This window comes from Ochotona princeps, chromosome 16 (genome assembly GCF_030435755.1).
Source record: "Ochotona princeps isolate mOchPri1 chromosome 16, mOchPri1.hap1, whole genome shotgun sequence".
NCBI classification, from domain to species: domain Eukaryota; kingdom Metazoa; phylum Chordata; class Mammalia; order Lagomorpha; family Ochotonidae; genus Ochotona; species Ochotona princeps.
Window position 1 is genome coordinate 15,409,828 of NC_080847.1, and position 27,947 is coordinate 15,437,774.

At 48.1% G+C, this 27,947-nt stretch overlaps 1 protein-coding gene across 1 annotated transcript; it reads left to right on the plus strand.

Annotated features, from left to right (window-relative positions):
• DYNC1LI2 (dynein cytoplasmic 1 light intermediate chain 2) lies at positions 1–27,899 on the plus strand. Its single transcript, XM_058675203.1, has 13 exons — positions 1–348; positions 507–580; positions 2,366–2,482; positions 7,783–8,013; positions 12,808–12,977; positions 13,951–14,044; positions 15,947–16,082; positions 19,045–19,156; positions 19,693–19,752; positions 21,272–21,313; positions 21,675–21,792; positions 23,116–23,232; positions 25,073–27,899. Exons 1-13 carry the CDS (start codon positions 242–244, stop codon positions 25,171–25,173), a joined length of 1,479 nt encoding a protein of 492 aa, XP_058531186.1. The 5' UTR covers positions 1–241; the 3' UTR covers positions 25,174–27,899.
• Positions 27,900–27,947: the final 48 nt, after the last annotated feature.

Below are 27,947 nucleotides of genomic sequence, written 5' to 3' on the forward strand. Positions count from 1 at the left end.
CTGTGCTGCCCTGGCGGCCGCCTGACCGCCGCCCTCCACGCCAGCGGCGTCGCATACCGGGGGAGGCCGCAGCCACCTCCTGCCCTTTAGGCGGCTTTGGGCGGCGCGGCCCCTGGGGGAGAGGCGCCTGGCGGTGGTGGACCTCCGCGGGGAGCGGCGGGAGCCGGGCGGCCGGTTCGGGGTCCTCACGGGTCCTCGGCAGGCCCGGGGGAGGGCCCTCTTTGTGGCTGCAGTTGGCAAGATGGCGCCGGTGGGGGTAGAAAAGAAGCTGCTGTTGGGTCCCAACGGGCCCGCGGTGGCGGCCGCCGGCGACCTAACTAGCGAAGAGGAGGAGGGTCAGAGTCTATGGTGAGGTCGCGGGCGGCCAGGCCTGGCCGAGGAGGGCCTGCCTTGGGCGGAAGCCGGGTGGGCCGGGGGCGACCGTGGGACCGGTACTTGAGGGGCCATCGCGGCCCGGGAGGTGAGGTCTGCCCCGGGGCTGACCGCCCCTGTTGTTGTCGCTGCAGGTCTTCGATCTTGAGCGAAGTGTCCACCCGCGCCAGGTCCAAACTGCCGTCTGGCAAGAACATCCTGGTGTTCGGTGAGCGCTGGTGCCGGGGCGTTGCCCAGGGGCGCTTGGGTGGGCAAGGCAGGCGTCTCTGTGGCAGGTGCCAGCCGCCCCCCATTCACCTGCCGCCTGCAGCAGGTGTCCTGTGCAGGACGGCTCTGGCGACCCCGGCTAGGAGTCGTGGGTTGGTGGGTTGGATGCTGCTCCTTGGGAGAGAGTGTGGTGTGGCTGCGTGGGGCTGCCTGTCGGTGTGTTGCTGAAGTGACTTGGTCGCAGCCTTGGTTTACGCCCTCGCCTTAGGTGTCCCCGACTCCCCGTGTATGCAGCTTCGGGCGTGGAGAGAGCAGTGAGTCGGTGAGGTGGTGACCTGGAGAAGGCGGGAAAGGAGACACTGTGAGCTCAGAGCCGTGGAAAGTGCCACACCAGCCCTTCTCCAGTCTCTTGAGCAGTGCTGTCAGAGGCGTTTGAGGCCTTCTTGCGTGTATTCCAGCCCTCACTGCTGGGCTTACCTGGGGCAGTTCCCTTGTTTGCTCATGAGCATTGGGGAGTTTGGGAACATTGACCGAAGGAGCCTGTTGGTGGGACTGGGACGACAAAGGCAGCTCCGAGACACCCCACAAGAACCCCTCCATACACCAGGAGACAGATGGGTGTTGGTGACTGCTGCCACATGCCGGGTGTGGGCAGATGACGGTGTTAGCATCACCTTGCTTAGTGCTGTGGGGGATAAGTGTCAGCATGTGGTGGCCCAGGGGTGACAGGACGGTGAGCAGCTCTGAGACCATGGGCGGTTTCTGTACTAAGAGCCTATTAAAGTGAGCAGGGGCGGAGACAGGGAGAGACTGAGTCCCATTGCACCCTGCCGCAGGCCTTTATCTCATGGGCATGCGGGCCTTCTCGGAGGCACTGCATGTTGTTGGTTTTCCTTCTGTTTCTGAGGTGAACATATGCTGACCACTGTTGTGGGCACTAGAGGACTCTTCAGAAGCTTCAGGGTCTGTGTGTGGTGAGAGAGGGGGCTCAGGGTCAGAATGAGCAGGTGCAAAGTGAGGCGGGTGAGTTCTTGCCCAGGTCCACCCGCAGGAGGACGGCCTTTGTGCAGTAATGGCCGTGGGTGGGAAGAGAGGGCATGGATTCACAGATAGTGGCTCCTTTTTTCTGAGATGCCACGTATCAAGTCCCAGGAGTGCCTGGGGGGCTTGCTGGGTTAGAGTTTGTTGGGAAAGGTTGGGAGGGGTTGTAGTTAGTTGGGCAGAGGGAGATGAGGAAGTCGGTAGTAATTACCAAGATTATACTTGAGAGTCATGCTTAGGCCTGTAATTATTTCCAGTTCCCTAGCCTTCAGAAGGGCTGTGAAGGAGATGCGCTAAGGTCAGCCGTGGAATGGCTTCTGTTCTGTTCTTCATGATTGTGGGGCGGGAGCAGACCAATTTTAGTTCACAGTTCCAAGATTTTTGAGGTTGATTGTATTTTGAAGGTTTCCTGTTATTCTTATGAGAAAAGTTTGTCTTGTGAGACACTAGCCCCACCTTTTACTTGCACTTCTCCAAATGCATATCTTGTCAGCCGTAGAGCTTCCCTCTCTCTTGGGACGTGAGGTAGAATGTGGTAGAATGTCATTTTAGAGCATGGGGATTGGGCCACCTTTCCCACCCCACCCCCAGGCATTCATACAGCAAAATCAGCTGTTTACCGAAGCAGGTGCATCCTCTGTGGCAGGGTTTGAATGGAATTATTAGTTGCGACTTTCGTGCCATGACTCCCTAGCCTTGCCCAGAATAAACTGTACACCTCATCTCCCTCAACCATCAATTATAGGTGAAGATGGTTCTGGTAAAACAACTCTCATGACGAAACTACAAGGGGCTGAACATGGCAAGAAGGGCAGAGGCCTGGAGTATCTCTACCTCAGCGTTCATGACGAGGACCGAGATGGTGAGTGGGCAGGGATCTGGGCGGCATTCCACCTTTTGCCAGGCAGTGTAGGCAGAAGGTCTGGGAGAACTAAGGCAGTGATACGTGAACTGTGTGTCTTCAGTAGAACTTCACGCCCTTTCCTCTGTTAGCAAACACCAGAATGGGACTGGCTGCCACTGCTCCAGCCAGCCCCTAGTGAAGAGGAGAGACAAAAGAGACGAGTTTGACATATGCAGACTGGCAGTGAAAATTTTGCTTTTAAAAAGCTGTGGAGGGCTCGGCAGTGTGGCCTAGTGGCTAAAGTCCTCGCCTTGATCCCATATGGCCACTGGTTCTAATCCCGGCAGCTCCACTTCCTCTCTGTCTCTCCTCCTCTCAGTATATCTGACTTTGTAATGAAAATAAAATAAATCTTAAAAAAAAAAAAAAGCTGTGGAGTTTCCATAACCCAGAGGCTCTGCCTGGTCCCAGCGGGGCCTCTCAAGGGTAGGTGTTTGCTGATGCTGTCTGGCCGCTGAGTGCTCCTGTCTGGGTTCCTCCTGGGGCGGGGTAGAGGCTCCGGCATGGATGCTTTTCGAGTTCTCATCCCCAAGGTGTGATGTGGGTGTAATTACTTCTGCTTTCACAGGAGCTAGAATGGGAAACACTCACAGGGGTGAGATAAGTTATCATTCCTTGGGGAGATTGGCAGCAATTCATAACTGTTGAACTATCAAAACCACTTTAGCAAGACCCTCGGAGCATGCCCCACTTCTAGAGACCTGAGATGGGTGGGAGACTGGGTGGGGCTTCTCCTTTTATCTCCCCGTTTACCCCAGATACAGGAAAAAATGTGGAAATAATAGTCTTACTTTCCTGTAGCCCTTGAACCTTTGTGCCCTAATTAGCTATGTAAAGATTGTCAAAAATAAAGGGGAAAAAAAAGGTTTTATCGTTCCTTCTCATAATTATGTGTTAGATTGGCAAAAATGGTTTTTAGTTACGACTAATCAGTAATGCCTCCTGTATAATGTTAGGTTTTGTTTTGTTTTGTTTTGTTTTGTTTTGTTTTGTTTTAAGGTTTATGTATTTATTGAAAAGAGTTACAGAGCGGGAGAGACAGAGATCCATGTGCTGGTTCACTCCCCAGGTAGCTGCAATAGCCAGGATTGGTCTGATGGAGCCATGTGGTTCTCACACATGGGTGGCAGGGGCCAAATACTTGGGTCTCCTCCACTGCTGTTTCCAGGCCATTGGCAGGGGGCTGAATGGGAAGTGGAGCAGTAGGATATGAATCGGTGCCTATATGAGATGCTGGTATTGCAGGTGGCAGCTTTACTTGCTGTGTCACATCAATTCCATATTTTAGGTTTTACTTTTTCTTTTTTTTAATGATTTTGAAGTCAATAATTATTGTTGCCTAGGTGGTGGTTTTAGGTAGGAAAGTTAGTGGTGTACTTGAGAAGGTACATATTGGTTAAATTGCTTTCTTTTAAATTTCCTTTACCTATCCAGACAGCAAAGATCATGATTAAAGAGTGATTATGTAAGTGGGCACTTTCTGGTCCCTCAGTTTTTTGTTGCTGAAGAACCTGAAGCCGATTTCTTTCCAGCACTGGAATTTTGTCCCCTCCAAGAGCCATTTCATAGAGGGCATGGTCTAGGGTCTCCTGTTAATTTTAGGGATCCACACTGTACCAGTATTAACCCAGCCGTCATCTGAGAACCCTGAGTGGGTTTTATATCTGCTGTGTCTGTCCTGCCCGGCATTCCCTGAGGATGTGAAAGGAAGGTGAGAGGAAGGAGGTGGACCTAGTGCCAAAGGCTTTTGTAAAAATGACAGAAGCATTTGGGGACCTCACCCATCTAGGACCATTGGAGTCTACAAGCCAGGCTGGAATTCAGGCCATTGTACTAGGCCAATAGGGCCCATATGTTTGCCTCTTCTGCTTCCTGTCTTAGTTAGGCAACCTGGTTATTGTGGATCTGGGCTTTGGAGTGACATGGAATAGGTTTGAACCACTTCTGTGGCTCATCATTGTGTGTCCTTGGGTAGCTGACTTCACCACTTTCAGTCTCCTCATTTGTAGACTGTCTTGCAGGTGGTTGAAATGAATTGGTGTGTGTCACGGTGAAGGAGCAGTTTGAAACCCAGAACAGCCCTGGTGCGCTGTTGTTGTGTTCCTCTGGAAATAACAAAGTGCTGTAGATATTCTGGGGTCTCTGGACCCTCTTCTCTCTCCAGATGGTGAAGGCATATTTTATGTCGAAACTGCATGTTGACCATATGTCCGTGTGTGCCTTGGCGTTGAAATACATATGAACTTGTGTTACATACGACTTTAGGATGACCTTAAAAACCTCTTGGGCTGGGGCCCGGCGGCATGGCCTAGTGGCTAAAGTCCTTGCCTTGAACGCCTTGGGATCCCATATGGGCGCCGGTTCTAATCCCGGCAGCTCCACTTCCCATCCAGCTCCCTGCCTGTGGCCTGGGAAAGCAGTTGAGGACGGCCCAAAGCTTGGGGACCCTGCACCCACGTGGGAGACCCGGAAGAGGTTCCTGGTTTCCCAGCTTCGGATCGGCGCGCACCGGCCATTGCGGCTCACTTGGGGAGTGAAACATCGGACGGAAGATCTTCCTCTCTGTCTCTCATCTCTATAGATCTCACTTTCTAATAAAAATAAATCTTTAAAAAAAAAACCCTCTTGGGCTTTGCATTTATGAGATTGTTTTTAAGGCTGCCTACGTGGGAGTTGCTTTTTGATGGAAGAGCTGCCCTTATCTGTGCATAATTACACAGCTTTCCGCAGAACCCTTTGATCGTGTGTGTGACTGGTGTGACAGCATGTTTTTCAGGCCCACACTAGATAGTGGTCTCTGGCTTATACCTTTCCAATGGAGAGCTGCCAGCCCGAGTTGGGTACATGAGGTGTGTGTGTGTGATCTCCATGCGCATGTGTGAGTTGGGTTAGTGGGGAGAGGACCCACTGCTGACCGTGAGGGCCGCACACCTGCTGATGTCTGCATGTGGACCAGTGCTCTGTAGAGTGGGTTCCCAGAGTCCAGACCACAACTGCTGGAAAATACTTCAGTATTGGGATTGAAAGTGTACCTAGATTTAGATGCCTTATTCTTTTTAAAGTCAGGAGTATATAATTTTTTATAGTATATTAATGGTTATACAAAATTATTTTAATATATGTTGGAATTTATTGGAAAAAAAGTTCACAAAGAGATAGTTTTGATGGCAGGATTTCTCTCTCAAGCTTCTTTCTGAAGAGTAATTGTTAATATATTTTCCAGAAATATATTACCAGTTTGGATAATAGTCTGCACAGTTTGGTGATTCAGGTTTCATTTTGGAAGCATACACTGCACTAAATGTCAACACTTGCGCTTCAATAGTTTGGCAAATATATGTGTATATGTGTACATACACATGTGTGAAAGTAGAATCCAGTGTCCCAAGCCATGATGTGTCTGTCACTTGTATGAATTCTGGCCTGTTTATTTCCAATGTGATTTTTCTTTCTCCCTTAAGTCCATCCTGGGTTAGTTTGAAGCTGATTTTAGGCAGTGTATCATTTCATCTACAAGTGCTTCTGTGTCTAAAAGATGAGGATTTATAAGAAGTATGACCACATTATTGTCACAGCAAAGGTAACTCATTGTCATATCATCAGACACCCAGTGATTCAGATCCAGATTTCTGTGCGTATTGGTTTTATGTTGGCATTCAACTGCAGAGGTCCTGTCTGGCACGTTCACAGTGTGTGAAAAGAGTTGCTCATAAATAAGAGTTGCTTATTTATTTATTTTGAAGTTGCTCATGGAACTGACACAAGAAGGGCGTGTTGAACCACTGGCTTGGGGCACAGTGAAAATTGGTATCTTTTTTTCCAATCTTTTGGTTCTTATTGAAAGGTGAACTGTCTTAGGGCTGGCATTGTGACAGTGGTTAAGCTGCTGTCTGTTGTATCAGCATTCCATATCTAGTTCTGGTTCAGTTTGTTTGTTTGTTTGTTTGTTTGTTTCTTTCTTTCTTATTTTTTAAGATTTTCTTAATTTATTTATTTATTCTGAAAGTCAGATTTACAGAGAAAGGGAGCTACAGACAGAAAAACCTTCCATCCACTAGTTCACTCCCCAAGTGGCTTTAACAGCCAGAGCTGAGCCGATCCAAAGCCAGGAGCCAGGAACTTCTTCCAGGATTTCCAACTTGGGTGCAGAGTCCCAACCACAAGCAGGGAGCTGGATGAGAAATGGAGCAGCCAGGATACAAACCAGTGTCCCTATGGGATCCAGTGCATACAAAGCGATGATCTTAGTCACTAGGCTACTGCACTGGGTCCATGGTTCAATTTCTTTCTTTTTTTTTTTTTAAAGATTTATTTATTTTTCCTGAAAGGGAGAGGAAGATCTTCCGTCCAATGATTCACTTCCCAAGTGACCACAGCGGCCGGTGCTGCGCCAGTCTGAAGCCAGGAGCCTGGAGCTCTTCCGGGTCTCCCACACAGGTGCGGGGTCCCAAGGCTTTGGGCTGTCCTCAACTGCCTTCCCAGGCCACAAGCAGGGAACTGGATGGGAAGTGGAGTGGCTGGAATTAGAACCAGCGCCAGTATGGGATCCCAGCTCATTCAAGGCGAGGACTTTAACCGCTAGGCCACTGTGTCGGGCCCTATGGTTCAATTTCTGACTGCTCTACTTCTAATCCAGTTCCCTGTTGGTGTGCCTGGGAAAGCAGCGAAAGATGGTCCTTGAACTTGGACCCTTCCTACCCATGTGAAAGTCCAGGATGGAGTTTTTGACTGCTGGTTTTGGCCTGGCCTGGCCTGGCCCAGCCCAGGCTGGAGTGACCATTTAGGAAGTGAACAGTAGATAGGACGGCTCTCTCCTTTTCTCTCTCTCCCTTCCTGCCTCCCTCCCTTCCCATTCTTTGTACTGCCTTTCAAATAAAATAATTCTTAAAAATTTGGTTTGGCTCAGTGGCCTAGCAGCTAAAGACCTTGCCTTGCATGCCCTGGGATCCCATATGGGCTCCAGTTCTAATCACAGTGGCCCTGCTTCCCATCCAGCTCCCTGCTTGTGGCCTGTTGAGGACGGCCCAAAGCCTTGGGACTCTGCACTCACATTGGAGACCCGGAAGAAGCTCCTGGCTTCTGTCTTCAGATTGGCACAGCTCCGGTTGTTGTGGTCACTTGGGGAGTGAATCACTGGACGAAAAATCTTCCTCTCTGTCTCTCCTTTTCTCTGTATATATAACTTTCCAATAAAAATAAATAAAATCTTTAATAATAAGATGCCTTACCTTTACGCCTAGCCTCTTTTTTCCCCTCAGATCACACGCGCTGCAATGTGTGGATTCTGGATGGAGACCTGTACCACAAAGGCCTGCTGAAGTTCGCAGTGTCTGCAGAATCCTTGCCGGAGACCTTGGTCATTTTTGTTGCAGACATGTCTAGGCCTTGGACTGTGATGGAATCCTTACAGAAATGGGCTAGTGTTTTACGTGAGCACATTGATAAGATGAAAATTCCGCCAGAAGAAATAAGGGAGCTAGAGCAGAAGTGTAAGTAAAATGGAGTTTTGCACTCTCTTTGGATGACCCTGCCTGCCTACTCTCTGGAAGGCGAGAGGTTTCCGCTGCTGTGTGTGTGTCCTATGTTCACTGCACATTTCGGCTGCTCAATGTCACAATTGGAGAATAGGAGGCAGTGTTGCCTGGTACCTTAGTGGGTCTGTTCTCAAAGGAGGCTTCTTCCTTTGGTCTCTGAAATGAGATTCGGTACTGTGGCTGTCAAGCTTTTGTGTTTTCTCTGCCTGTGGAGTTGGCATCAGAGGGTGTTGGGGATGTGGGGTGCTCTATGCAGCTTGAATCCCCTGCTTTGGAGTTCCACTAGGGTCTCTGTCATGGACACATTTCGGGGAAGCCCTACCTAGACAAACCCGAGACAATTTCTTTGGCTCCTACCAGTTTAGTACTGGGTTCTAAAATTTTAGTGCAAGATAGGAAGTCATTTTTTTGCTTCTTGAAATGAAAGGCTATTTTAAGCCTAAGGATGTCCCAAGCTCTTAAGAGAACAAAGAACTTGGAAATAAAAGGAAGTTGGTTTCCCCGCTTGCTGTGGTTCAGAAGCTTGTTTTTCTTTCCCCTTGCTTCTGTGCAGTTACATCAGCTTCTGTCCACTTGCCAGGGAACTGGGAGGGGCCAGCGTTGGAGCTGCAGCTGTCCTAGCTGGGGGAGGCTTGGCCCCTTCTGGCTTGTTGCCATAGGATGACATCACTCCCTCTTGTGAATACTGAGGGCTGCTGGGGCACGACACATGGCATCTTCATTCTTGCTGGCGGAAGGTTCAAGAATTGTGATCTGCTTTTCAAATCACATTTCCTGCTGTGTGTCTTCCTGTACTCACCTTGTCTGGCTTCAGCCCCGCAATAGCTAAAACGGAGTTTTAACATCTTTTTCTCTACGTGTGTGTGTGTGCTTGTGGGTTTCCTGAGTGAGCTGCCGTGATTGGTATGCAGCTCAGCTTGTCTGTCTCCGGCCACTGACCTTGCTAGATAAAGCCTCTGTGCCTGTGAAATAGAGACTTTAAAGGCCGCTTCTCACAGTAGACATGGGACTGAAGGGCCGTCTGTATCCAGTGCAATCAGAGCTTTCTGTTCGGAGAGGGGGCTAGTGTGTCGCAGACTGCGGCTCTTTGAACCTGTTTTCTTACAGGAATAACCTTGTAAGGATTTGTTAAAACAAAAAAGGAGAAAGACCGAGCCACGAGTGGGGTTCCTTCCCAGATAGGGAAGCATCTGCCAGAGACCAGGTGCTGCACAGTGTGCTGGGGCATAGCTGGGTAGATGTCTGCTCCTGGGGCTCTTCTTTCTGTGGTCTCAGTTATTAATGGCTGTGTCCTTGGGGGTGTGTTCCCTCTGCATGTAGCAGAACGCCTAGGAAATGATAGTATTTACAGGACACAGGTGTGCTGGCGCAGTGAGGCCGTTCAGGATGGGAAATAGCCAGGGAGACAGGCTGGGGACCTGGGTTCCTGTGTCCTTGCTGCTTTGCTGTGTCTAGGTGTGGCTGTCTTCCTCCTGGTACTAGCTCTCACACCCATGTTACAGGCAGCAGGAAGGAGGAAGTGGAAGGTCAGGCCAAAGGCACTCATCAATCTGTTACTGAGGCCAGGAAATTCAGGCTTAATCCTGCGTGGCCCTGTGTTTAAGGCTGGAGTCTAAGGCATTAGTTTGGTTTTGAAGGGGAAGAAGAGCACATGCTGGGGGCAGCTAGCAGTTGCTGGTATCATGCCCGCCTGTGTGTCAGGTCTGGCTAACATGCCCAGGGCCTCTGCTCTCACTGCCCCTTGTTAGAGGGGTTTGGCATGGCAGGATGTCTTTGTGCCACATGTAGAAGGAGTGCCTTTGTTTGGGCTGGGGTTAGCTTACATTTTAATAAAGCATTGGGCACCCTTGTGTTCACAGGCCATCACTTCCCAGGTGTTCTGTTAATTGTGTTGGGTATGTGTTGCTTTCTGTCTGGGGCATCTCTTGTGTATGTGAGTCTAGGGGGTCATTAGAACTGTGGAACCAGTGGGTGTTCAGTGAGGTTGGAGGGATGAGGTCCAAGCTGCAGCAGCAGCAGGGGTCACATTCCCTGTGATCTCTTTCCTGTACCTGCTCCCTCATGTCAGAAGGGACGCTTAGGGTCCCTGTTGGGAGACACTGGCCATTACCTGTTGGGAGACATATAGTTAGCACTATGGATTGTGTTGAGCTAGGCAAAATTTTGCTCATCCTACATCTAGATTACACAGTTGTCACTCTTTCTTGAGCCTCTCTTATGTGTATGGTAGGCGCATTGCTCTGCCTTCCTACCAGCTCTGTAAAATGACAAGTTATTTAAAAACCTGTGAATCCCCTACTGCCGTTAGCCACAGTTAAATTGTTGCTTTGGGGTAGGAATGATCTGACCCAAGGCTCCTGAGCTCTCCTCCTGCCCTGGCACCCGTAGTAGCATCCTGTGGAGTTAGGGCACCTGCTAAGTAATGGAAGTCTGTGGCGCAGGCTTCTCAGCTGCCCACTGCCCCCTCCCTTCCCACTGGGATATGGCTGCCTGGGAAGCCCTGGCACCTCTTGGGAGCTCACCCAGACAGTTGAGCCATTGTATTCTTCTTTGATGTGAAGACTGCTCACAATGTTTATGAGAAGGAAATGTGAGAATCTTTGGTTCCTTTAAGCCCCTTCAACAACTATGTTAAGTTTCTGTTTAAACTAAGATATCACTTGAGTAGTTACTAGAGTTATATACTTAAACTTTTAATTAAAGAGAAATTGTCTTATAGCTACATTTTAGGGCCTAGTTTCTTTTTTACTCAATATTCTGTGAAACACTGTGAGCTCCCAGGTAATGTCTGCGGCTCTTGTATTGATAACCTAAAATCTTTGTCAATAAAAAATTAAAATTCATTATTTGAAAGCTGTGTGTGAAGTGTATATATTTTTGCCTGGGCCTCTTATAAATTCTTTTTAGTGATGTTTGTGAAAGACAGGAAAAAGAGATTTCCCATCAGTTGATTTACTCCCCAACTACCTGCAGTGACTGAGGCTGGGTCAGGACAAAAACCAGGATCTTAGAACTCAGTTAGGGTATCCAATGTCAGTGTTAGTGACCCAGCTGCTTGAGTTGTTGCCTGCCATCTCCCAAGGTGCCCATTAGCAGGAAGCTGGGAGTGGGACCTGAGCTGGGATTTGAACACAGCCACTCCAGTAGGGGGTGTGGAAATCCCAGGTGGTTCTTAGAGGGTGTGCCAAACACTTGCCAAACACAGCTTCAGTTCTGTCCTTTGCCTTTACTTGCCTCTTGTGATGTTGATGAGACAAAGGCCTTTGGGTCCTTCAGTCCTGTTGCGCTTTCACCCAAAGTAACTTGAACTGGACACCCATGTGCCGTGGACAGGTCAGCTTTGCAGCACACACAGCGAGTGCAGGCATGTTGGCTGTGGGCTTCTTGGCTTAACAGAGCTGATGGACTACTCGCAAGTTGAAGGCCCTCATTAGCCAGGGTAGGGGACATATGTGGTGAGGAGTGATGCTGTACTGCTGGCTGTTGAGGCAGGCACAATTAGGAGCACAGCACATGTGACTTAGAATCTGGGCCAGACGACGTTAAGTCTCCCAGTTGAGGCTAATGTGGGGATGAGCAGTGCTGGGCCATGCTGGGCGAGCCTAGCCTTGTGACTTAGTGCTGATGGACTCAGCTCTGTGCACAGCAGAGCATGGGTTTGAGGGATTCAAGCATTTTACCATGCATTTCCAGTGAGGACTCAGACAGGTTTTATGTGTTAGAGCTGTTTCTGATGCTTGCCTATGGTAAAGTAACTCAGTTCAACTTTTTGTTTTTTATAAGTTTATTTTGTTTGAAAGGCAAAGATGCAGAGAGAGATAGAGATCATCCATCCACTGGTTTACTCCTCAAATGGCTACAGTGACCAGAGCTAGCTGGTCCAAAGCCAGCAACCAGGAGCTTTCCATGTCTCCCACAGGGGTGCAGGGCCCAAGCACTTGCAGCATCTTCTGCTGCCTTTCCTAGGCACATTAGCAGGTAGCTAAATCAGAAGGAAAACAGCCAGGGCTTAAGCTGGCACCCATATGGGTTGCCGGTGCTACAGGCAATGGCTTAACCCTTATGCCACAGTGCCAACCTGTCAACTTTTCTTGTATTTTTTTTAAGATTTATTTTTTTTTTTAATTGTAAAGGCAGATTTAGCAGAGAGAAGGAGACACAGAAAGATCATCTATTTGCTGATTCATTCCCCAGACAGCTGCAATGGCTGATGCTGAGACGATCCGAAGCCAGGAGTGTCTTCTGGGTCTCTCACACGGGTGCAGGATCCTGTCCTAAGGCTTTGGGCCGTCCTCTGCTGCTTTCCCAGGCCACAGACAGGGAGCTGGATGAGAACTAGGGCAGCCAGGACACAAACTGGCTCCCATATGGGATCCCAGCGTGTGTAAGGCAAGGATTTAGCCACTAGGCTATCTTGCTGGGCCCATATTTTGACAATAGAAGGTATATATACAAAAATGGCTTTTCATTTTAAGAAGAATTGAAGAATTTCTTAAAAGACTGTAGCAGTTGGATAGTTTAAGGGAGTGTCCTTGCTGCTCTGACATGACAGAAGCTCTGCTGAGCATGTCAGGATTGGCATTTTGCATCATCGTCCTCAAATCCTTCAGATGATACAGTCGGATGTAACTAGGAGGTTGGTCACACGTAACTGCTTATTTTCTGTGCTGGTATGCTGCCTCTCTCAGTTTGCTAAAGCTAATGTGTGTTGTATTTGTATATATGATTTTTATTTCTTTCTTCCACTAGTTGTGAAAGATTTTCAAGACTATGTTGAGCCCGAAGAAGGTTGTCAAGGTTCCCCCCAGAGAAGAGGCCCTCTGACCACAGGCTCAGATGAGGAGAGCGTTGCCTTGCCCCTGGGGGACAACGTGCTGACTCACAACCTGGGGATTCCTGTGCTGGTGGTGTGCACAAAGGTGTGAGCCGGGGGGCCCTAGCATGCTGGGGTGACCAGTGAATTGTCACTGCTGTCAAGAAAGTTGGAGACGTTTTGATAAAATGTTTTCACAAGGGGCGTTGGTCTCACTTGTGGTTCATCAAGATGGCATTGAATGTCAGGTTGGAAAACTCATTTAATGTTGCTACTGGGAATGAGATTGCTCAGGTTGTTTCTGGCCTGGGCCAATCCCCTTGTGGCACACTGTTGACTTTCTTTGTAAGAGATTAGCTTGTTTACTTTGTGTACTTTATGAAAGGCAGGTAGAGGGACAGATCGCCTGTCTGCTGGTTCACTCCTTAAATGTCCACAATAGCTGGCAGGGACCCAGCTGCTTGAGCCAGCACCTGCTACTTCCCAGAGTGCACCTTAGCAGGAAGCTGGAATCGAGTGGAGTTGGGACGCAAACCCAGGCTCTCCTGTGTGGTGTGTTGAAGTCCCAAACAGCATCTCGGCCTCTATACCAAATGCCTACCCCCAAAAGCAGTTTTCATGTCACCCAAACTGGTGATGAAAAAATAGAATGAGTTGGGAATAGAAATTAAGTTCAATTGTAGAGAAACAAACTTAACATCTCTTACATAAGGGGAAAAATAGTTTTAAAAACATTTTGGATTGCAAAGTGCTTTATTCCAAATGAACCTGTTGCCCCACAATGGGGTGTGCCTGTCTCCTCCTGGTAGTGAGAATGGAGGCCGGCGGCCAACAGTCACAGCCATGACCTGTGGGCCTGACGAGACTTTTTTCTATGTTTAGAGCTACTGTGAACTGATTGGGCCTGTTTGTAGAGAAACTGAGGCCTAGAAGGAAAGGGACAACTCCCCAGTGACTGTTTGCGCGTCTCCAATTAGTGCTGGGCCCCTTGGCCGCCTGTCCTCGGTACCCTGAAGCTGGTGCTGAAGAAGGCTCTGATGGGCGGACAGTGACTCTTTGTCTTGGTGTCTCCTCTACAGTGTGATGCCATGAGCGTCCTGGAAAAGGAACACGACTACCGGGACGAGCACCTGGACTTCATCCAGTCACACCTGCGCAGGTTCTGCCTCCAGTGTATCCTTGGGGCGCTGGGTCGGGGTCCACAGGCATGGACCTCCCGCCAAAGGGGAAAAGCACCATAGCAACCCCAGGGAGATTGCTCGTATCTTTTGCTGTGTTGGAATTTGAGACTTATTGACTTGTGCTTTAGGAAAAAAAAGTATGTATTTAACTGAAAGGCAGAGTTAAAGGGAGGGAGAGACACAGATATTCGATCCATTGGTTCACTCTTCAAATGGCTGCAGTCTAGACCTAAATGAAAGCAGCACTCAGGATCTTGCAGTTCTCCCACAGAAGTGCAGGAACCCAAGCACTTGGATCATCTTCCTTTGCCTTCCCAGGCTCATTAGCAGGGAGCTGGATTAGAGCAGTCAGGACTCAAACTGGCACTCATCTGCATACCTTCATCACAGGTAGCAACTTAACTTGTTCACAGCACAACATTGGCCCCTTATGCCTTTCTTTGATTACATTTTTTAAAGATTTATTTATTTTTATTGCAAAGTCAGATATATAGAGAGGGAGAGAGACAGAAATATCTTCCGTCCAAGGATTCACTCCAAGTGATCGCAACAGCCGGTGCTGCGCCAATCCGAAGCCAGGAGCCTGGAGCTCCTCCGGGTCTCCCACACAGATGCAGGGTCCCAAGGCTTTGGGCTGTCCTCGACTGCTTTCCCAGGCCACAAGCAGGGAGCTGGATGGGAAGTGGAGCTGCCGGGATCAGAACCAGTGTCCATATGGGATCCTGGTGCGTGCAAGGCGAGGACTTTAGCCACTAGGCCATGGGGCTGGGCCCCCTTGATTACATTTTAATGCTGTGTGTTTGATGGTTTTTTATTATGAGGAAATGGATATGTAATTATCAGATTTGTTTTACAAATTTTTTAAGAGATTTATTTTCATTGGAAAAGCAGATATACAGAGAGATGGATGTACAGAGAGAAAGATCTTCCATTTGCTGATTCACTCCCCAAGTGACCACAACAGCCGGAGCTGAGCTGATCCAAAGAGAGAGCTTCTCTGGGTCTCCCACATGGATGCTGGGTCCCAAGGCTTTGGGCCATCTTCTGCTGCTTTCTCAGGCCACAGGCAGGGAGCTGGATGGGAAGTGGGGCTGCTGGAACACAAACCAGCACCCATATGGGATCCCTAGGCTACTGTACTGGTCCCAACCTTTTTCATTTTTAAAAGTTACCTATTTATTTATTTGAAAGGCAAAATTACAGAGAGTGATCTTTCATCTGCTAGTTCACTTCCCAAATGAACACGTGGCCAGGGCTGTGCCAGAGTGAAGCCAGGAGCTTCATCCTAGTGAGGTACACAAGTCCAAGTCCTTTGGCCATGTGCTGCTTTCCCAAGCGTATTACCTGGGAGGTGATTCAGAAGTGGAGCACCCCGGACTAGAACTGGTGCACATATATGGCATGTTGGGGTCACAGGTGTTGGCTTTACCCACTCTGCCACAGCACCAGCCTCCCCCCTGCCTATTTTTTTATTTGGTCATAAGTTAACAAAGAGAAAGGGAGGAATTTTGAATCTGCTGGTTTACTCCTCAGATGACCACAGTAGTTGGGATTCGGCCAGGGCCAGGCAATGGCCAAAAACAACATCCAGGTCTCCCTCACGGGTGCAGGAACCCAAACATTTGAGTCATCCTTCTCTGTTTTTTCAGGCTCATTACTGGAGCTGGATGAAAAATGAACAGTCAAAGTGGTGCCTGTAGTATGCAAGATTGCAGTCAGTGGCTTAACTTGCTGTGACAGCACTAGCTTCTACCTTTTTAATTGGTAATACTTTCTGTTGCTCCTGTGTTGATCAAATTGATTAATCTGTGAGACCACTACTTTTAGAATTGTACTTGTGTATGATTTTTTTTTGTCTGTTCTGCTGAGTGTTTTCCTTAAGCAGATTGATTAGATGGAGCTGCCTTGATTTACACATCAGTGAAAGAAGAGAAAAACCTCGACTTACTGTATAAGTACATCGTGCATAAAACATACGGGTTCCACTTTACCACACCTGCCTTAGTTGTGGAAAAGGATGCAGTTTTTATGTGAGTTCCTCAGTGGTAACACTTTGAGATTCCTCTCTTTATAGTTCATTTGGTTTCTGCATGTTTCTTGCAAGGTGCATCTGGCTGTGTCATGCATAGCCGACACTCTTGCTGCATTGGGTTAGAGAGCATCACCTTTGACCTGCTGCTTTCTGGCTGTGCAGTTTTCTGCCTGAGGGAAGAGGGATGCTGTTGGGGGTTTCCTGACCAGCAGACCTCTGCAACCACTGAGGGAGAGAAGTGATGGTGTTCAGCCGCAGCAAGAATCACCGGAGACAGTCTGATTGAGTCTGTTTATTGTAATACAAGCACAAACTTCTGTAGACTAAGAAAGGGGAAGGGAGAAGGGCATCTTCAGACGTTCCTCCCACCCAAGAGCGGCACTGTAATTGGCTAGAAGGTGCGTCTCTAGTCCCTCCAGTCATGTCATAGGTCACATATAACACGCACGACTGGCAGATATACTGTGGGTCACGTATACCAGCTAGGCTGGCAGGTAGTGTGGATTGCACCTGACTTCTAAGAGTTACTTATCAAAGAGGTTCCATCACAGCTTCTCCAAGGACAAAGAAGTGAAACTGGGGTGCAGCCCACAGCCCTCACCTGTATGACCAGTGAACAGGCCAGTTTGAGGTCTCGGTCAGCTGAAACCATTGTCAGGGGGCTCCCCGGGGACACAGTGTACTGCGTGCCTAGACCTGCCACATAGGCCAAGCAGGTAGAGATCCAGGAGTGATCTCCCACAGGGTACCATCAGGGATACGGACTTTGTGCAGAGCATTGCCAGGATGTCAGCGAGTTATGTGGGACACTTCCGATCTGTACAGGCCTGGTGGGGAGAGGGAGTTGAGGTCTGGGGAATGTTGAGGTCTAGGTGACTCTGAGTACGCATCAGTGCGTGGTCTCATTGGCAGAGGTGACTGCTCGTATCCTTCCACATGCCTGTCAGCATGGGTTTGGTGGTGCTGAGGGCTTGCTGTGTTTCTGGCATTTCACTCTGGGGAGCCCCTGGAGTTGATGGATGTTGACAGGTGTGTGTGCTCATGGGAGAACCCCAGATGTTACTAAAAAACAGACAGATGATGATCCTGTGCTTTCGGAGAAGACTCGTGCCTTTAGGTGCATGTTCAGGGCTAGGACCCTTATGGGTTAAAAGCATTTACATGTGCTCGCTCAGCGAAGCTTACCCAGCCCCTCCTGAGTTCCCAGGTGCTCTGCTACACACACAGAAATGAGTGGGCCCTGCTCATAACACTGCAGAGGACACACATAGCTAAAGAGAAGATCAATGATAGAGTAGTGGAGGCAGTGCGGCAGGAAAGGCGGTGGGGGATGCTGGAAGATAGGGTGGTGGGTCTCCCAGGCGGTGCGGGATCAGGGATAGAAGGTGAGAGGCTGCAGGTGCAGTAGGGGCTCTTCCTGAATCAAATATGCTGCTTTGTGTGCATTGTAGGAAGGCCTCATTTGGCCGCCTCCTCCTGATTTTATCTTTATTAGTTAATTTGTGTAAAGGAATCTTCCATCTGCTGAGTGATAAATCCCCATTTCTGCACTAATGGGCTGGGCCATGCTGAAGTCAGGAGCCTGGAACTCAATCTGGGTCTTCCAGATATAGCAAGGGTCCATGTTCTTGGGCCGCCCCTACTGCCGTCCAGGGTGTATACCAGCAGGAAACTAGATTGGCAGCAGGGCTAGCACTCACACCCAGGGACTCTGAGCTGAGACACAGGTGTCCCAAGTAGCATCTCAAGTGCTGTATCTAGCACACCTGTTTCAGAAAGTCATCCAGGGTGTTCTGCAGGCAGCAGAGACACAGGTTTAGGGAGCTTGTGGTGTGATGTTGGAAGTGAATCGTTCCTACCCATATCACATGTGGTCATAAGGAGGAGGGGATCAGAGACTTTGGGGGTGCTAGCAATGAAGGAGCCTCTAAGGATGCGTGGGTCATGCAGTGTCTTGAGCATCTTGGGCGTGCCTTGTTTTGTGCTTTTGGTTCCGTTTCTTATCTGTGAATTGCTGTATTTGCAAGGCCATTCTGGTGGAGTGCCCCGAATAATCACCCTCTTGAATTAGGCTTCAGCCATCTTGCAAGTTAGGTGCCATCTTGCCCTGTGGTGTTGAGCAGGGGCACCCTCCATGTAGGATTCTCAGTGACTCCTTGGGGTGTAGGTTATTTCTTTTTTTTTTTTTTTTTTTAAGATTTATTTATTATTACAAAGTCAAATATACAGAGGAGAGACAGTGAGAAAGATCTTCTGTCCGATGTTTCACTCCCCAAGTGAGCGCAACAGCTGATGTTATGCCGATCCAAAGCTGGGAACCTGGTGCAGAGTCCCAAGGCTTTGGGCCGTCCTCGACTGCTTTCCCAGGCCACAAGCAGGAAGCTGGATGGGAAGTGGAGCTGCCGGGATTAGAACTGGCGCCCATATGGGATCCCGGGGCATTCAAGGTGAGGACTTTAGCCGCTAGGCCACGCCGCCGGGCCCTGGGGTGTAGGTTATACACAGGCTTCTAGACACATCATCGCATGCCAGCAAAATTAATGAACACATCTACAGAGAATGTCCCTGGAAGTTCACTTCCTGCAGGAAAGGATCCTCTAGGACTCCCACCTGGGGAAAAGAGTTGTCCGCTGAGCCCTCTGCTGTATGCTGCTATCCGCATGCTCCTCTGCCAGATAGGCCTGTTAATCTGGCTCTTTGTAGTAGGTTTGGTGACTCTGCACATCTGGTATGTAGTCGCATCCCATACTGGCTCCTTAGGCCTGCATCTCATGAGCTGGTCTGGGTGGAGCAGTACAGGCAGTGTCACCTGCTTGGCTCCTTGTGCAGTAAATTCTGCTTAACTGTTGGAACCTATACGCCAGCTGTTGCCTGCACAGATCCTGTCTAGGAGAGGCGTGCTCTGCTGGTGCCTGGAGGCAGTCCCAGGAAAAGCTAGTGAGGCCCTGTCTTTGCTTCAGACCTGCAGGCTGGGATAATGAGAAGAAAATCGCTATTTTACATGAAAACTTCACAACTGTGAAGCCAGAAGATGCATATGAAGACTTTATTGTGAAACCCCCTGTGAGAAAGGTACTCAAGCCTATGGCTTGGTTCAGACCTTTGCTTGCTTATACTTTGCAGGGCTTAAATATTTTAAATGGGCAAAGAAGCAGTTTTTACCTATTCTGCTACTTTATGGGGAAAAAAAGACAAGTCATGCCAGAGCTTTTTTGTTGGTCTTTAATGAGGTCTGGTGTGCAGATGGCCTGGGGTGGTGGCCCAGGAGTGAATGTATACTCAGTATGCCCCCTGAAGCTGGTGGCAGCTCACGAAGTCTGCATCCAACTGTGACCCCCTCTGCTTTGCTGCTCCAAACCCTCTGATGCTGGGGTGTTCTGTAGATCTGGGAGGTGGCATTCTGCACCTGCCAGACTCAAAGACAGTAATTGGCCACCTGCTCTGGCTGATTTGGGGGACGGGTCTGTGCCAGGCTTGAAAACTATCTGAGCAGGGATCCCCCCGGCCCCGTGTGGAGATCCTAGCCCAAGCTTCTCCTTGGAGCATGAATCATGAGGGTAGTTGTGAATGTTCTTGGCCTGTGGTCATAAACCTATGTCACTTCACAGCTGGTCCATGACAAAGAATTAGCAGCGGAGGATGAGCAGGTGTTCCTAATGAAGCAACAGGTAAGAAGGCCGTGAGGTTGGAACAGTGACTGGTGCATGCGGGAGGTGCTAGCTGCCAGGGCAGGGCTGGGGGGACTCATCGGAGGCAAGGAGCTGACAGTGTTCCAGCTCGCCTCCCCATCCATCTGCGGCGAGTTGTGGTTGGAGTGCCTGCCTACCTGCTTGCCGTGCAGACTGTCCTGCAGGCATAGAGTTAGTGTCTTTTAAATGCCCTTTCTCTGGAAGGATTCATTTTCTGGCCTACTTCCTCTGGGGACAGTCGGTCAAATCACCCGGCCTCACCTCTGTTGTGTTACAAAGCTGTGCACAGCCCGTGCAGGAAGGCAGGCGAAGCCTATTTTGTGGGTAATGATGGTAACTTCCCTGAGTTGACAATCTAGAACACAAACCCAACCTCATTCCTCTTTTACCTGGACTTTTGTTACAGTCTTGGGTATGCCTGATGGGACAGGGATGTCAACAGGGTTGTTAAAATTTATTAACTCAAGCAGCAGAACAAGTTGGTATCTCCCCACAACTGGAGTAGGCCAGAGCCAGGAATTCAGTTCAGATCTTCCCCCCGGATGCAGGGATGCCCCCAACTACTTAAGCCATCACTGCTGCTTCCCTGGATGACTTAAGCAGGAAGCTGGTAGCAGGAGCCAGAGCGGGTTTAGCTAACTTCTTTCTTTGGGGGGTGGGAGGATTGTTTTTTTTTTTTTTAATTATTATTATTACGTTGCATTATGTGTCACAGTTTCATAGGTTCTGGGATTCCCCCATCCCCTCTCCGTGCCCTCCCCCCATGGTGGATTCCTCCACCTTGTTGCAGTCTTACAGTTCAAATTAAGTCAAGATTCTTTCGTTGCAAGCATATACCAAGCATAGAGTCCAGCATCTTATTGTCCAGACAATTTCAACAGTTTCTTGGGGAGACGTTCTCTGGTCTGAAGGTAGAGCTGGCAGAATATCATCCCATTCAATTGGAAGCCCAAGCACACCAACAACAGTTTACAACATTATGGAATTAATTGGCATGGTATTGAGTAATCAATACGTTATAACAGTGCAAGTTCTTAACCGCGTCTTGTGACTACTTCATTGACCCTTCAATTTTTGTTTGTACACAGAACCAGCTGCTATACACCTTAAAGTGGCTATAGGGTACTGTTCAGCTGTCTCGTGTCTGTTTTCATTTTAGTATTTAGCAGTTTATTGTGTTGACGCAGAATTTTGCTGTACTTGGTAGATTTTAGGATAGTCTAAACTGGCTTATACATCTAACAAGGCCTTTGTCAACAGTTGAGGTGCAGAACAGTTTTAGGAGGAGTATGCAGAGAAATCTTCCATACTTCTTAGCTGGTTGCTTGGAGTATTCACCATTCCACTGCTGCGTTTGGTATTTTGTAATTACAGTGTAAAACTTAGGACTTTGTTGTTGCTAATAGTGCCCCCTGGTGGAATATTGGAGTAAATTATTCTCCAGACCTGCACACTGTGCAGGCCTTAGTTAATGGCCAGTTTGTCCCTCTCTTTGCAGTCACTCCTTGCCAAGCAGCCAGCCACGGCCACGAGAGCCTCCGTGAGTACCTTACACTACACAGAGGGTCAAGGCCCAGTGTCATGGGTGGCTTCAAACTTGATGCTATTACTTGTGTGCGTTTTCAAATTTTCAGAGGGAATCTGGTTTCCCTATAGCCAACGAAACATGGATTGAATGTGATGAAGCACGACAGCTGGGAGTTAGAGTGAACTAACTTTGCTGTCGTGGTCACTCTTCTCTGAGGAGAAGCTGAGGTCTAGAAAGGGATGAGGCTGGGAGAAGACTCCAGTCTTACTCCCAGACTGGGAAGGAGCCAGGGGAAGCAAGTCTTCATTTTTTAGAATATGTGTTGGCTGTTATTTTTATGCCTGTGTGTGATCTGGGCTGCTTTTGGACTTAGGAATCCCCTGCGAGAGGACCCTCTGGCTCTCCAAGGACCCAGGGCCGAGGAGGGCCAGCCAGTGTGCCCAGTGCTTCACCTGGCACGTCAGTGAAGAAGCCAGACCCAAACATCAAAAGTATGTATCCTCTCTGTGTGGGGAGAGCTGTCCCCTGCTGGGGCTCAGGTGGAGCCCCTGAAAGCAGGGCTGTTTTCTTCCCAAGGGTGGGCTGCTTTCCATTTCTCTTCTCCCAGAGGGAGAAGTTCATGGTTGCCAGACCAGGGCCTATTCCTTTGTAGAACTGATAGTCCACATATTTGACTTAGTGTTAAAAAAAAAAAGAGAGAGAGAGAGAGAGGAGAAAAATGATGATTAGGTCCTACACAGTCCCTCATAGAGGATTCCAAATTAGAAATTTGTATTTAAGTGTGTATTTTGAATTCTTGATTTTTAATCCCATCCTACTCCAAAAGGCAGACAGACCGGGAGACCTTTTATCTACAGGTTTACTTCCCAAATGCCTGCAGCAGCCAGGGGCTGGGTCAGGCAAAAGCCAGGAGGTAGGAGCTTCCTCTAGATCTTTCATGTGGTTTGCAGATTCCCAAACATCTGAGCCATTAGCTGTGCTTCCCAGGGTGCTGGGTCTGAAGTGGAGTAGCAGGACTTGAATGCACACTCCAGTATGGGATGTCAGCGTCCCAGGTGGTGGCTTAATTTTGTGCCCCACAACACTTGCCTTGAATTCTTACTTTTGTTTCTCATTTGCAGTATTACTACTTAATTCTTATTTGTTTGGTGAGTGTTTATTCAGGATGTGTACTTTTTTCAGCAGGTTTGGAGTATTAGGCTTAGAAACCTTGTTAAGAACTCTGCCTTGGGTCCGATGTGGTAAACTAGTAGCTAAATCCTTGCCTTACATCCACTGGGATCCTGTATGGATGCTGGTTTGTGTCCCGGCTGCTCCTCTTTTCATCCAGCTCCCTGCTTGTGACCTGGGAAAGCAGTAGAAGATGGCCCAAAGCCTTGGGACCCTGCACCTACTTGGGAGACTCGGAAGAAGATCCTTGGTCCTGGCTTCAGATCAACTCAGCTCCAACTGTTGTGGCCACTTGGGGAGTAAACCAGCAGAGTGTCTTTCTGTCTCTCCTTTCTGTATATCTGCTTTTCCAATAAAAAAAAAAAAAAATTAATCTTTAAAAAAAAAAAGCCTGTCTTGCAGACAAGGAGATGGCGTGAAACACAGGTCATCTGTTAGGCTCCCAGACAGATGTAACATGTTTCTGCTTAGTACTGCTGCTATCACCTGCTTAGCCTCAGCAGTAGCATTGGATAAGGACTCACAGTATAGAAGTTCCTAGTCTGGGAAGATGGTAACCACAATGACTGATTCCAGTGAGAACCAGTTTTTGTTTAACTCAATCATCCAATTTGTGAGGTGCTTTTTTTCTGTTTTTCCCACAGATAATGCAGCCAGTGAAGGCGTGCTGGCCAGCTTCTTCAACAGTCTTTTGAGTAAAAAAACCGGTTCCCCTGGAAGTCCTGGTGCTGGAGGGGCACAGAGCACAGCCAAGAAGTCAGGTAGAGCTGGGTGCTGGGGACCTGGGACCCTGGCTGTTGAGCAGGGCTAGGAGGATGGGGAGCAGACGGGAGTGCCCACCCACACCTGACTTACAGACCCTTGAGCTCTTGAGTGGTCAAGCAGGGAAACAGGTCCCCCCTTCATGCTGAGCAGTAGGAGCATTTTAGTCCTGGAGGTTCCCTCTACCCGTATTGTATGGAATTCATGTCCATTCACTTTCTTGGGACCCGTCCTTTGAATGAGTAAGTGAATTATGAATGTGACCCTACTGCTGTAGCAGCTCTATTAGAGGTTGTGGTTGTTGAAAGAGTAAGTTCCTTAGAGCAATGAAAACTAGCAGAGTTCATTTTAGTAGAGTAAAGCAAACACAGTTTGCAAGTCAGATACTTCCCAGGAGCAGAGCTTACTCTGAGAAGTGCAGCAGTTGAAGAGAAGGGAAGTAAGATACAGAAAACACCCTAGTTGGATACTGCTTGGTCTGTGAACCAGATGGTTGTTTAATGCCTACATAACTTGCTAAAGGCCTTCCTGCCACTAGCCAGAGCTTGGTTACTGTGATTAGATTCTGAAATGGTTTGGTCTGTGTTGAATCCAGAACTGGTACCCAGTCCAAATTCACGGTCTCCCACAGGTTTATGTAACAGGATCTGGAGTGGACTGTTGGCATTTATCCTGCTTCATCTTTTCTGTGGTGCTGTATAGGGTTTCTGTTGAGGTCACTGTCCCCAGGTTACCGTGGGCTTGGGCTGTGAATCCTTACTAACACATGGAAGGGTCCCTTCCTCCCACACAAAGATTCCTCCCATCACACATAACATCTCTGGTGGCCCGCCTGCCTCACCTTCCCTGGGAGCCTTTAGGACGATATGAGGTCTTGGAGAGCTGTGAAAAGAACCAAGTTTCTTGGCAATTAATGCATTTTTAAAAGGTCTTTACTTTTAATTTTCCATAGACCATAGGGGTGTTATTACAGTATTTTCCAGACTGGCTTCTCAGGGCAGACGAGATCCTCGGAGGACCCTAATCCATCCGAAGGGCACCCTTGTGGCTCAGAGTCTCATCTGGCGGCTCAGGTTGCTCTTCTGGACCCCAGCTGGTGTTTGACAATAGAAAGCTGTGGGCACCAAGTCTGTGAGTGCTCTGGCATTTGTCTTGGCTCTGACTGCTAGAAAGGGTTTTCCGGCTGACTATAGGAGTTGGAAATTAGAAACAAATCCCACAGACATGTCTGTACAGGGCAAAAAGGTATTTGTGGCAGCATGACCCTCTGCCCCCTCCAGGTGGTGTGTGCAGGATGTGAACTTGCAGGCTAAAAGTTTTTAAAAAGGCCTGTGTATGTGGCCCAAAGTGCCCTCTGCCAGGACTCAGCACAGACCTAAGACATTGAGAATCAAGGAGGACTGAATTAGAGTCTGTTTCCAAGTTTCTGCAATGAACAAGCTTCCTCATTCCCATTGAGGTTACTATCTGTATTTTCTGCGTTTTGCTACTGCTTGTTAAATACAGGGCAGAGGTTTATATGGCTCATAGGATGGTGTGGTCCACGCTTTGGCTTGGGCTCCTTGTTGTGAGGCAGGAGAAAGGGTCCTGTCTCAGAACTGAAAGGCAGAGACCCAGCTGCAGCTTCCACAGTCCCTTGGTGAGCCCACCCCGGAGACCAAGGCCCTTGCCCCTCGTGTGTCCCCTCCCCAACCCCCGTTTTGCTGTGCCACCTCCATCCAGCACGTGGACTCTTGGGAGACAAAGTACATCCAGGTCTCAGCATTGCTGCCTCTTTTGAAGTGTCCCTTTGTAAAGATTGTTTTCTCATACCATTGTCCTTTTTCTTTCTTTTTTTAGGACAAAAGACTGTGTTATCAAATGTTCAGGAAGAACTGGATAGAATGACTCGAAAGCCAGACTCCATGGTAACAAACTCTTCAACAGAAAATGAAGCCTGATCCTCCTTACAAAGTGCATATGTCAAATGACCAAATAACTCTGTATATTGATCTGCTAAGACCAGGATTTTTCTGATATGGCACATGCTATCAGTTTTGGGGCAGGGGAGATGAACTCTAAACAAACAAAAAACTTCATTGGCTTGTCCAGGTGTGAAATGCACATTGAGGAAGGTTGTACGTCAGACCCCTTACTAAGGAAAACCCTTGGACTCTTGGGTGTGTGCTCTCGTGGGCAGGGAGTGCCGCTGCTTTCTTGTGGAGGGAAAGTGGAGCGAGAGTGGGAGGGGCCCTTTCCTGTCGGGTGGAGCAGAAGAGCCTAGGCAATCATTGATCTGAGAGGGTGGTGTCTGACTGTTTGTGTGTTAGCAAATTCACTTGTTCTTGGAGGCAGATTAAGTAGCAGAAAGTACAGGAAAGAGAGTGACTGGAGGGGGGAGAGAGAGAGGTGATGATGGAGAAGCTGAACGTGAGGGAGGTGGCGGAGTAGGAGGTGAGCAGTGTTAACAGACGTGTTTACAAGTCGAGTAATCATTGTTGAAGACTTAACAATTAGAAGCATTTCCAAACTAAACACTAAGCAAATGGGAATTAGACCTGTCCTTGAAGCATTTTGCACTAATAAAGATGTGTGAAGTGTGGGGCGTCTGAGTCAGCTGGCACTGCTGCCCAGGGTCCACATACTTGGCCAAGCCATGTCCTAATGGGAGGCCCTGGGCTCCACGCACATGTGTGGTGGGGCAGACAGTCACTGCAGAATGTGTTCAAAGTCAGCAGTTTAATTCACTTTAACTTGTGTTTTCTAAATAGCTCTTGCTTTTTTAATTATAATTATTAGTTATTTTTTAACTACCACGGGCTGGCCTATAATAGGAATGGGGTGACCGCCCTCCCTTTGTCGTGGTGCAGTGTGCTGCACAGTCTGGGGAGAGTTCACAGGCCGTTGCACTCCAGTTACCTGGCTCACAGCAGGCCCTGCCTTCTAGCTGGGGGACCTTCAGAGTCCTGGCTCCCTGGTCTGAACAGTGCTATCAGGTGGACAAATATGTGGGAGTGTTTTTTACTGAAGATGAAAGTTAAAGATTTCTTTGGTGTTTTACATAAAATGTAGCACTTTTTTTTTGTATGGAAATGATAGTTTCCGGTATCTCCCATTTAGGGCAAATCCATGCACATTGTCATGTCACATCACTATTCTGGGATTGAGTTCTATGGATTTGGAATGGCACTTTTTAATTTTATATATGATACAGCGTTGAGATGCAAACACTACCATGAACGTAATGTTGTCAAACCAAGGGAGAGAACCACACTTCACATACATGGCATTTTCTTTTTTCTATGAGTGTTGTCCTGTCTCAGCATCACTTCTGTAACGTTATGACGTGTACATACCCGCTCCGACTGACCACTAATGTGCTGGGCATCACTGCATAGCCTGTGTGATGTAACAAGACCCATAAAACTGTCTTGACTTGCTTTTATAAGGTCTGAACACTGTTGATGAGAAAGCTGAGTATTTACTTGCCTTTCTGACAAGCAAAAATACGTTTCTTGTGCCAGTTTTTGTTGTTGAAATATATTATTTTTTTCTTAATTTTTTTTTTCTTTTAATATATTGTGGCTTCCTATTACCAGGTGATGATGGCAAACTGTGGAATGATAGTAATGGTGTGATGACCAACAGAGGCCAAACAGCTTGTGGCCACACTAAAGGGCAGGGAGGTGAGGGATACTTACTGCTTCTGTAGCAGGTGGGGGCAAAATGAGTGGCCTCAGGAGTCGGAAGACATTCTAGGAAGGGCACCTGCCCAAGAGGGATGTGGCGTGGTTTGAAATTTTAATGCAGAATTTTAAATTGTGTTTATTTTTTATCCTTTGAACTGATAAGCACTTTGTGTGTCAATATCAAATGTCCTGAGCACGCAGAAAAAGGTCCAGACACCGGTCTTGGGAAGGAAGGCTTCGTGGAGACTACTTCCTGGCTCTTATGTCAGGGGGCTGCTCCTCGGAGCGGGAGTAACTGGGGCACAGTGTCTGTGCTCAGTGCTTGCCAAAGCCAACCTACCCTGAGGAGCTGCAGGGTTCTTCCTGGGCTGGGAGGAGAGAGGACTTTGTTACTTTAGGGTTCTCAAGCATTGGAACCAAAGGCCAAATAATAGCCTTTACTCATTAAAGTAAGATTCATTTTATTTGCAGAATACACTTGTATGGTAGACTGTTAAAAAAAGAAAATTTTATGGCTATTTATACACATTATAGTGATCACATCTACTATTTGTCTTTAAAATGGAGAAATCAAAGAAAAATAAGCCCAGCCTTGAAGAGAGGGGGCCTAGATGACGGCCCATGAATTGGTCCTTTCTAAAAATGCAACAGGTATGCTGCTAGATTATTTTATTTTGTTTGCACTTTTTTTTGGATTGGCCTTTTAAGATCAGTATTTAAACTGTTTTATTAATTTAACAAAGTTGAAAGTGACTGCTCTGTACGTCATGATCATAACATGTTGATGCTGTAAGTGAAAGTTCGCTGTCATCTAGATACTAAGTTTATTGGTGTTTTTAGCGTCAAACTAGGACTGCAGGTTATCTGTCCCCCACCAGCCTTAGACCAGGGGTATGACTCAATCTGGGGGCTGTATGCAGTCATGTGGAACCTTGCTTTCTAGTGCTTGGGGGGGAAAATGTCTAATTACTGGCCTCAATAAACATGAATCCAGACTGCTTACATATTTGGTGACTTTCTTTATGATAAATCATTATCCGGAAATA